Source organism: Phoenix dactylifera, chromosome 17, assembly GCF_009389715.1.
Source record: "Phoenix dactylifera cultivar Barhee BC4 chromosome 17, palm_55x_up_171113_PBpolish2nd_filt_p, whole genome shotgun sequence".
Classification (NCBI taxonomy): domain Eukaryota; kingdom Viridiplantae; phylum Streptophyta; class Magnoliopsida; order Arecales; family Arecaceae; genus Phoenix; species Phoenix dactylifera.
Window position 1 is genome coordinate 8,241,801 of NC_052408.1, and position 11,860 is coordinate 8,253,660.

At 36.7% G+C, this 11,860-nt stretch overlaps 1 protein-coding gene across 1 annotated transcript; it reads left to right on the forward strand.

Annotated features, from left to right (window-relative positions):
- On the forward strand, positions 1–10,907 carry LOC103712217 (ER membrane protein complex subunit 2-A-like). Its single transcript, XM_008798682.4, is given in 10 exon segments — positions 1–358; positions 3,678–3,742; positions 5,767–5,778; positions 5,780–5,816; positions 7,150–7,244; positions 7,636–7,721; positions 7,833–7,892; positions 7,961–8,042; positions 10,345–10,458; positions 10,535–10,907. Coding segments are annotated over 10 exon segments (936 nt in total). The 5' UTR covers positions 1–171; the 3' UTR covers positions 10,733–10,907.
- The last annotated feature ends 953 nt before the right edge of the window (positions 10,908–11,860 follow it).

Here is an 11,860-nt window from a genome sequence, read left to right on the forward strand (position 1 = left end):
TCTATACTAGTGGTCGAGTCACGACGCAAAGAAGCCAGATCTTTTCCATCTCTCCCAAACTATAACATCGATAGGCGGCCGGCGCTTCCGCCTCCTCGCGTCCTCTTCCTCCCCCGGCTCCGAAGAACCCTCGATCTTTCTTTGTTCTCTTCTCGCGATCTCGCGGGGGCGATGGTGGGGGCGGCGGAGGAGGCGCAGCTGAACCGCCTCGAGAGCCAGGTCGACAATGGCGGCGGCGGGGCGCGGGAGTACCTCTGCCTCGTCCGCAAGCTCAAGGCCCGGCGATCGGAGAAGGTTCTCAAGCATGGCCTCTCCATCTTGAACGACCCCAAGTCTCGATCCAGGCTTGCAGGAGACGGTTAGTTCGATTTTTGATCCGTATTCAGGATTGGTGCTTATCTGGGATTTGTTTTTGCATTGATTGTTTGGAATTTGGAGTGATTGAGAAATTTCTGCAGGTGGCGCTTGTTTATTGTGAGGATCTGAGATTCGGTGTTTTGTTTTGTTATGATTAACCCTGTTTGTTGTACAGATTTGAAAAGGTTCTGTTTGGGGTCTGTTAAAGTAGAACGGAAAGTCTTTACGTTTTAAACTTATGTTATGTTGTGATTTCTCTGCATTGTTTTGAAGTTTGCTATTTGATCTGTAGACTTGGGTTATTGTATTGGATTTTGGGTTGTTTCTGCGAATTGGTTACGGTTTTCTACGGACGAAAACTGGATCATCAGTTTCCTTCGCAACTGATGGAAGTTTCGTTACATTTTTTTCTTCAGATGTTAGGTGTTAAAATTAATCGATGATTATAGAGAAATGCCTTTCGTATTTGTGATTTGGGGCATATGCTTGTGTATCTGGATTTGTTGATTAATAGTCATGCCTTGTTATTTGAATTATGGATTATGTATGATGGAGGAATCTTTTGGTTTTTGATGAGTTAATAAATTTTTGAAACGAAGAAAACTATATGACATGCTAGTGACGATGAAGTCTTTTGAAGGCACCTTTGGGTCATGTTTTATGTTTTATAATTACAAACGTCCGAGCCCATTTATCCTCACCCATTATTCCCTTCTAACTATTTTAGTCTAATGCCCTAGAATTTGGACAGCCATGACTCAATATATCTAGCTGTCTATTGTTTCTACTGATATTGTTGTGATGTTAATGATGAGTCCAATATTAACATCATAAGCATTAACAACTATCTGTTATATGATGCTTCCTAGACTGTTTAAATGATTATAATAAATTCTCCTTAATATCCTTTGGTTTCCATTTTTCCAATTTCTAATTACTTTTAAAGGTTTTGATGCGCTAATCTATTAGTTCGTCGGCTGGTTATGAAGGAACAAAAGAGAAAATAACATATACTTGAGGAATGAGCTTTGGAGTGCGTTTATGGAAATGTTTGGAGGAAAGGGACCCCTATTTAGGCGAGAATTAAATTTTTATGTGCCGCATCCTTGCTGGTCCCAGGTTGGCATGGGAAAATACTGTATATACCATGTCGTGCTTGTCATGTGCCCAATAAATATCAGACTAGAATCCTTGAAAACAGAATTTAATTGGATCTACCACCCTTATTTTAAGAAGTCTCTGTGAGGACATAGGCACCCTTAATTGGACTGCTTCTTGTAGCTTCCTGCCTGACTTCTTTTCAAACAATTTTAGAAGGGATGAAGGAGAAACTAGGAAATAAAAATCGGGACATATCATTTCCATAGAGATGGTTAATGACTCATATCATTAAAATCCTCTCATTGACCCCTATTCTTTGTATTGTTGAGTGATGTGGATTCAAAAAATTGGTTTCATAGTCCATATGCCTTGTGCAGAGGACATGAACTTTTTTGGCAAGGAAAGTGGTGAGAAGGCATGGTGAGAAGGAATGGGCAAGGAGCTCTTGAGAGAGCGGCCGATCTTTGTTTGCGTTACCTATAGCAATTGTAAACTAGGTTGGCCAAACAAAAGAAGTAAATAGAATAATTTTGTTCGAGTTGACCTTGGATTATAGCAATTGGCTAAGGAGTTTGTGCGAGATGTATATTTCTAATGCTTAAATGGAGGGAATCAATTCAGTAACGTAAAAAATTTGGAGAATATAGCATATGAGGTCCTATTGTTCTTAGATACTTTCAAGGTCTTGTCCTCTTGGATCAGCTCTTATTTACTTATAGTTTTAGCAAACTTGGAGAATTAGGTTTTATGTAACCAAAATGACCCCCCCATTTGATGTGTAACATCTAAGTTTAATTGAAAGTTATTTTAGCTAAACCAATCTACAAATGAGTGGCTGATGCTAGCATTAATCCATGGCTTATGGTACCTTGGCATGCACATGCATGAACATGCTTACTTGTACATCAAAAGACGCATGAAGGAAGCTGATATTGAAGTATTGTTCGTTGATGCAACTTGCAATAGGGGATCATATAGAATGTTTTACCAAGATTTACTCCTAAAGCAGAATAAGATGGACATGCTTTGATGTATGTGGCTTGAGTAGGAAAACAAACTTAAAAATATGTAGATCCAAAAAAATATTGGCTTAGTTCTGGCAGTGATGAAGAATTTATTATGGTTGTATTGCAATGTAAAATTTGTGGTAGGCATATAGAATATTGGATATTGGTTGAGTAGGACGGCTTTATAAGGAAGGCATATAGAACATTGGATAATGGTTGAGTAGGAGTCATTACAAACATCGGCGGAACCGATACCGGGCACCGTACCGGTTGTCCAGCGGGATGAGTTGGTACGGGCCCGCGCTGTGCCGTGCCGGACCCATACTGACATAGTAGAAGAGACGGAGGAGAGGAAGAACAAGAGAGAAAAAGAGGAAGAGAGAGGCCGGTCTCTCTCTTCTTCCTCTCCCTCCCTCCCCCCCTCTCTCTCTCTTTTCCTCTTTTTTCTTCTTGTTCTCCTCTTCAGCGATGGCGTCTTGGTTTCAATGTTGGAACTGTTCTGGTCCGCCGTCGTACGGCCCGGGACGCCTTAAATTGGGCAGTTTGGGACGGCTCCGCAGACCTTGATTACAAAAATATGGATGGGCAGTGCAAAAAGGTTTGGACATGCTCAAAATGATTGATATATTTGAATGAAAAAGTGGAATGATTATTCTAGTAAGCCGATGGCTAGGTGGCTATGGTTGTGGTCCCAGGAGTGGCTTTATTTTATTTGACATATCTTTGCTAGGCTATGAATACCTCCATTATGCACATAAATCATTTTTTAACTCCCTAATGATATTTTGGGTGGGTAATCCATCCCTGTTTCTAAAAGAAGAGAAAACTCCAAATGATATTAATCCTGCAATTTGATAAACAAAACAGTTGTCATGGCAATAATTTAATGTGAAACCTTTTTTGGCCTTCAATGTGGTTGCCAAGTTCGTTATTAATTTTTAGTTTGCAAACAAGTGTTATGCTCCAAATTTGTTTCAAATTGCAAAGATGAGCCTTGTCAGAGTTGAGTCATCATTAAATGTATTGCATTTTCATCCTTGTTTTGTTATTCACATATACACGTATATGCATGTACCTGTGTATGCAGATATATACATGCAGATATACATATGTATGATTTGTTTACTTCCATATAATCACAACCGTTCATCTATTAGCCGCTTTTCAGGCAGATATGGTTAGAAACTCAGAATAGTCTGTCTATTAATGCAGAATGGACTCTTTATGAGCAGGTGGCTGTTGCGGCTATGGATTGCCAGAGGCTAGATGTTGCAAAGGTGGTGCCTTAATCCTAAATTCTGTTTTGCTCTTTTCTGTTTTTTTTTTTTTTTGAAGTTCTTTCTTTCTTTATGCAGACTACATAAGGGAGAATATTTTTGTATGGTTTGTTCAATGAAATCTTTTTTTCCTTTTTCATAAGTGAGCACTAATTATTTCTTTGTACAAAGGAAGTGTTGTTATATTAATATCACATATTTATCTTTTAAAATTTTAATTAAATTGAATCTATCAGAGGATTTTCTGTCAACAAGCTTATTTATCCTTCATGGGTTTTTTCATAAGAAAAGTTAAGTCATTGTTTCATTGTTTTGGTCTGTAATATATAATAGCCAAGGCCTATAGTTTTTGATTTGATTCATCTAGATGATCTTGCTAGTTCCTTCTTGTCCATTTATAGACAAATATATGGAACTAGGTTATGTGGCTGTGTTAGTACATGGTATAATGATTATTTGTGAAGGAATTTGTGGTCTTGTTGATTAGCTGAATGTAAGGATATGGAAGAGCAGGTAGATAGAAGTGTAGGGTGAGTTGGCAATAAATGGCAATATGCCTAGCAATCTAAACAATACTTTGATTATTAGCAATATGTGTTACTCTCTGACCATGCCGTACCGTACCATACTGCAAGGTATCAGACGCACCGTACCGTACCAGTTCAGTACTGATACCGATGGCGTACCAACCCTCGATATGCCAAAAAAAAATTTATACCGTACTGTACCAATACTATGCTAGTGTGGCACCGGTACGGGGTTCAGTACTGGTACAGCGAACCTTGTCTCTAATAGACATGTTAGGAAAACTGAGGCCAGAAAAACTTTGTTGAACTCTAAGTCATGGTGAAGCTCTCGACATTATTGCGCAGGAGATAATATGTTCCTTATCCCTTGCCAACAAAAGCTAGATGTAGAATTCTGATCATTAGGATTTTATCTTGATTAGCACTGGTAAGGCCCTAAATACAGGAGGTAAAAGCAGAGAGAAGAGTAGCTAATGTCACAAAGATGTCGAAGAATGTCGCAAGAGGGTGGAAATAGTGATTGGAGCAAGGAATATGGCGAACTCACTATTAGCACTAATTACATTATGTCCATCTGCAACATGGTCCAATAAAAGAGGCCATAATAAATCTGGTGATACTATGAACAACTCACTGCTAATGGAATAAAGGTTTAGATAAGTCAACTTCATTGGCGATGTGAATATCATTCTAGCATGTAGAACTTATTAGAGTGGAGTATTTTAATTAGATGACTGGTACCTTGTACCCCCTTGGGAAAATTAGGCAACTTTGATATCCAAATATAATTAAGAGAGCCAGAGCTTTTTGCTGCAAATTAATATTGGAGGGTTGCTTTAGACGGAGGAAGTACTGGCACCAACAAGGATCATATCTACAATAGTGAGTGGTGAAAACATGTTGGTAATGTATGTGAAGAGTGTTACTCATGATAGCTTTTACATAAACCAGCATCCAGAATAAGCTAGCTAAATTGCTAAAACGCTGAAATTATGCATTTGGAGCATGCTTGAGCTCATAATAACTTCACTGGAGTGGTAGTTAATGTAGCTATTGGACCAACCATGCAAAATTGTGTTGGTTTTATAAAGCACATGTGTAATATGTAACTACAATCAACTTTGTTTGGAAATATATTCATGCATGATATTTTCTGATTTTTACAAATTCATTTCATATGCTCAGTCACTGTCACCGAAGCCATTTCTCATGAAGAAACCTGTGTAAGAAGGTCCAATAGAAGAATGAGTAGAATGTCAATAACCAGTCAGCTTTCTTTTGACTCTTTTGATGCCTTGCCATGGAAAGTCTCTTATGGTTTATCGGTATTGTTTTGTGAGGACTTGGCAGCAGCATGTACCCTACAGTAAATTCGCCATCTTTATTGTAGAAGTTTCAACTATACTATCAGATTTTCTGCGGTCCTATTATCAAACCATTTTTATGTTATTCTACTAATTCAGCAGACATGATATACTTTTAATTCTTGTTTTGCAGGATTGTGTTGCTAACCCTCTCCAAGAAATTTACAGGGAGTTTGAGAGTTGGTAAGTACTGTTGTACATATGCTTTATGCTGTATTTACCGGAGCAATCAACTTAAGCTATATACAGTCATAAAATAGACAAACTTCATAGAATAAAATCACATCATAAGCATTGCTGAATGGAACTTGCTTGTTTTGTTTCTCTCTTTATAGATCCTGTCCAGGGGATTGAGATGACTGTGGTAGACCTCACGTTGTTGTGTATGTGATTTATAAATTATAGCTAATATGTTTCTCATCATGTCAAAGACAAATGGGCCTGTATATCTTATAAAGCATTGCATCTTTGGAAGTCATATTTAATGTATCCATACTCTAACCATAACTAATTAGTTAAGTTCTTCAATGACCTAATTGTTCCTATTATATATAGCCCTATATTTGATTTTGAGATATATGGGAAATGGAGGTAGTTTCGGTTCTTAAATTATTTTAAAGATAAGATAGTTGATCAAGGTTGTTTTTTTTTTAATCTCTTATACAATGTATCAGGTATTGTAGGAATAAGAGATGATAAAGGGATTAGAGTCCATCTTATTCTTTTTGTGGATTCATGATTATTGAACCGCTGGCTTATGTTTATCTAAGTTCTTACACCACTTTGGATCTCAATGAGTCTTTTCTGGCTCGCTTTCTTCTTATGATGTAGTTGCTTATGCTGTTAGATTGTTGTTGTAAATAATTCTGCACCCTTGTAGTGGGTTTCATGGCATAGTGTTCTAATGTTTTGCCAGCTAAAACTGTGTATTGCACTCTCAATTGGTTAATCATTGTGGCTATTCTGTACTCTCTTTAAGATATTATGAAAAATATGAACAATCTGTTAGTTACAAACTTCATGTGACTATTATGAAAACTGAATAAATTTTTAAGAGAACCCTTCAGCAAAAATACGGAGAAATAATAAGAAAATATGTCAACAAGTAGAAATACTCCGGTAGACTGGATAAAGATCCACAATAAGTCAAAGATTTACTATTTTGAGGTTGAATGCTCAGATATATGTTATTAGATCATAGAGAATGTCCTATAGAACAGTAACAGATTGAGTCTCAATAAGGTCCCGACCTAATAATGCGTGTATGTATGCATACTTCAATGTCTTGATTAAAGAGTATATCTAAGTACATACATACACACATATATGGTTTAGGATTTAGTGTTTTGGGCATTGCAGCTCATGCAGAAAACATATGATTGCTTTATCCTACTGGCAGTAGGCACCAAGATAATGAAAAACTGCACTATACATAATAGGTCTATTTAAGTTTATGTGCAGGGTTATACTTGTTTCAGGCTAAGCCGCTTCTGGACTTTTTTTGGATAATTTTCAGGCAGATTAGAAGCAATGCTGCTTGAAGCGAAGGGAGCATGGGCTGATGCAGAAAAAGCTTATGCACGTCTTCTAGAGGATAATCCTCTTGATGAGGTAGGTTAATGTTTTTGTTGTTTGTTATTATTTTTTCCATTTTAGAGCTGGTGATGGTCCTAAGCTCAAATAAGAGTTGGAACGTTAATATTAATTTGTTGCCTGGAAATGCATATAAAAAATTGCAACTTTGAATTATATTCTGATTTGTATGTAGATAATTGAAAATGCTTGTTTTAATGGAGATGCAACCCTTAATTGATTAATGTCTAAGCACAATTAAAAAAAGGCAAAGCCAACTTGTCAGAATACGAGTTTCTGTTGTCCCCAATTAAATTTGTGGTTACCTTTTAAATACATTTTCCTTATCTCCTGCTACATGTGCTTTGCTTTGATCTTTTCAATTATTAAAACTTTAATATATAAAAGCTCTAAAATCTTTCTTTTGTAGGTGATGCATAAGAGGAAGGTTGCTATGGCAAAGGCACGAGGAAATATATCGGCTGCTATTGATTTTCTAAATAAGTACCTTGAAATGTAAGGATCAGTTTATGTCTAATCTACAACTATTTTGAATCTTTTTGTTAATTCATGGGGGAACCATTTGCGCTATGCATAGATAACTGAAGTATTTGGATCTTTTCCCAGATTTATGGCTGATCATGATGCTTGGAGAGAACTTGCTGAAATTTACGTATCCCTACAAATGTGAGGCATCTTGATTGTCATTGCAACATCTTGTTCTAAGTTTTGCTAAGCTCTGTCTCCCTTATCAGGTACAAGCAAGCAGCCTTTTGTTATGAGGAGCTAATACTATCTCAACCAACAGTTCCTCTATATCATCTGGCTTATGCAGAGGCAAGTGGCCTACCATTAGTATCTTCTAATATTCTTAAGGTTCCTACACCATGATTGTTGAAAATGACTGCATCATGCAGCTACTATTTCTTTCTTATTTCACTCTTGTCCCATCATTACTATTAGATCTCCCAAAACATTGGAGTTGATTTTTCATCATCTACATTAATCGATTTTTTTTCTTTCTTTGTTTGTTTTTTTTGGTGTATGCATGTTTTTGTTTTTGTTTTTGTTTTTTTTGGGGTGGGGTGGGGTGGGGGGTAGTAAACCTAGTCTAGATTAGCTATAAAATTGAAAAGAAATATACAACAAAACATATCCATGTTCATGAAAGAAAAGGAAGAAAAAAAATCAAAACCTTAACATCTGGTGAAAGAAGGGAAAAATGAACAAAGGAAGGGAAGTTTGAATATATGTTATAAAAAAAAATCATCTGTTAGTAGGGTAGTTCCTTCTAGGTTCATCCAGTAAGATGATATTCCAGCTAAGTTGTAAACACAGCATGAAGGTTTAGGACACGCTTGGAGCCTTGCATGTAATAGAGGACCATATGCTATAAGTTCTCCAAACAAGAAACTACTTTTATAATGTATCTTCCAGGCATAAAGCCAAATTAGTTCTAGAATTGTTGATATTTTTTTGAGTTTTATATGTTTATTGTCCTTCTTCTGTAACTATATACTGTGAATTACTATGATTTTGTTTAGAGAAGTGGGTGTGGGTCAAGATTTGTAACTTGAGCCTTTGAGGTGGGCACTTGTAAATATGCTTCTTTCTCATGTTTATCAAATATGAAATAGTCGAGACCAAAAAAAAAAAAAAATTACTTGTAAGTGGTAATATTAGTGAAATTCATAATAAGCATGAATCATCTTACTCGTGTGCTTTAATGCTGACATGTTGATGAATCATCTTGTTTTTGGAGGTTAGGATTTTTCTTCCTTTTTTTATAATGTAGCAGCATAGTTGTTTTCTAAATTCTCTTCCACTTCATTCATTGAAAAAATTGCTTTTGTACTTTGTTCTTCTTTCTCTTGACAGAAGGTTTTCAGTTTGTGATTTTCTACCTAAATTTGCTCTGTAACATCCTTTGTCCTGCTTCCTCTTCTTTTCATTTCTCTTTCCAATGAAAAAACAATCATCTATATACATTGTAGATATGATGTGCTCCCATCACCCACCTTTTCTTGCACTTCAAGAATGCTTCATTGATGCACATGACTTCTTCTGAAATTTGATGTTGCCTGGATATTCCTTGCAATTTATATCTCAATAGTCAATACCCACCTACCAGCATTCTAGGTTGTATGGTAGGCCCTTTTTGCCCAAAGTTGAATTTGACTAGACAAGCTCAAGAACATTTCACAGAGAGCTGATATAGGTTGAAGGCAATTAATTTTCAGCCTTATGCAGATGTTGTATGGTGTTGGTTTGGTTCAGAATATTGGATGGTCACAACTCACCTTTTCTAATATTAGCAGTTAGTGTGAACTGAGCTGAGATCCTTTGGGTCGGTGGGACTTGGATCCCTCCTGCTTTTGGGGAAAAAAAGAAAGAAAAGAAAAAGGGTTAGCTGCACAGGGTGCATCGGACATTGGCTGGGCAGATGACATGTACTTGCGCATCAACAAAACACACGGCCTTGGCCATATTGTTTTACTAGGGTGACACAGCTGCTGTGGAAGATTGGGTCCTTGTTAGTTGCTTTAGGTCTGGGCAGTTATAACCTACATCAGTTGTGAAAAGTGGTAATATATTTTTTGCTTAATGGAGATTGCTTCCATTTCTTATGAAAAATTTGGGTTGATCTCTATAAAAACTAGTTCATTCATGTGCTTATAACTGCTATAGTCTAGCAAACAAGATGGACTAAAATAGGTTCATTGATGGATTTCCTACTCTCTCTCTCTCTCTCTCTCTCTCTCTCTCTCTCTCTCTCTCTATCTATCTCTCTATCTATCTATCTATCTATCTATATATATATATATATATATAATATATATATATCTATATATATATATATCTATCTATCTATCTATATATATATATATATATATATATATATATATATATATATATATATATATATATATATATATATATATATATATATATATATATATATATATATATATATATATATATATATATATATATATATATATAATGCGGAATGGGTTCTGGAATCCATGTTTCTTAGTTTACTTTATGCTTGTTTTGTCAATTGATTAGAATGTACCAAAAAAGGTGCGCTATTTTTGTTGGGTTAACTCTTAATGCTGTAAATCCTTTTTACTGTTAGGTACTTTATACTATGGGTGGTTTGGAAAATCTTCAGGCAGCCAAGAAGTACTATGCGTCCACCATTACCTTGACTGGAGGCAAGAACACCAGAGCTCTCTATGGAGTATGCTTGGTAAGATATCCTGGATACGTCTCACATGGTTTCTCTCCATCATGATTAGTTGATATATTTTCTCAATTTTCTTCAGTGTAGTGTTGCCATCAATCAGCTGACCAAGGGGCGGAACAAGGAAGAGAAAGAGAGCTCTGAGCTGCAATCTCTTGCTGCAGAGGCTTTATTGAAAGATTACAAGCATAGGGCACCTGAAAAGCTACCTCTTCTTACCGCCATGCTGAAGAACATGAAAGCTCGTCCCTTGATTCTGATTTTTTTTTCAAAAAAATAACATTGACGACCTGGTTGCTCCAATTCAGCAATTGCATAGGAACCATTGTGAAAGTACGGTGCTTAGTGCTTAATTTTCTTTACCGAGGGTATTTTCTGTTTCTTGTCCCTTTGATCCAGGGATGTCTTGTATAATTCTAATATATTCATATATATATATATATATATATATATATATATATATATATAATATATATTATATAATATATATATATATATGTGTGAAAACATGAATATTGATCCAACCATGCTGCATCAGCTGTATCATTCCAGATTAGTAAATTTCCCTTTACAGTATAATGATACAGAAATTTCGTTGGGGCAGGTTCGTGGGGTGCTCTACATAATTGTCATGATTGGAATATTTAGTACATCAGCTTTGTATTCTTAGCAGCATGATTTCACCAAACCAGGTGATGAGAAGCTTTGTGATATAAAAACCCAATATGAACTTTTATGATGAAGATGATTGACAAGTGAAAAAGGATGGAAGAGGAAGGAGAGGCTGGCCGGCTCGAGACTGGTGGCCAGCGGATCCGACTTGAGTCTCATGGATGGAATTAAGGGGACAATCTTAAAAAGAAGGGATGGAGGAGCGGTGGCGGCAGCGAACCTTCTTACCCTCCTTCCCCCTCTCCTTCCACTAGTTCATCTCCTGCAGACTTTTTGTTGATTTCATAATTTTATGGTGGGTTTGCCTCCTCACCGGCACCCACCCGCTGTCTCCGCTGCCGGTGGGAGCCATGGCAGCAGTTTTCCTGGGTTGGATTCATCTCCTCGCTTATGGCAACCATGGGCCGGAAGCTTGCAAGGCGTTTGAAAGCTGCTTACTCATGCCCTTTTAATACCTGTTCGGGATTAGGGTCATACATCTCAGCTTCCTAGCGTTGTAGTAGTCTAATAAGACGGATGTAATTAAAACCAAAAAGCAATGTAATTACGGATCCATTTGACCTCCCTCAACATTCCAAATAACGCCATTCAAAAGGTAATCACGGTGTACATCCAAATATGCTAGCACAGGAATTTTTCCCAGTTTGATCTTCAGATGTAACCATGATAGCCATGACAAGCGTCTTTTACTGCATGGATCTATTGAACTGGCCTGCCATTGACCGATAGCCGGATG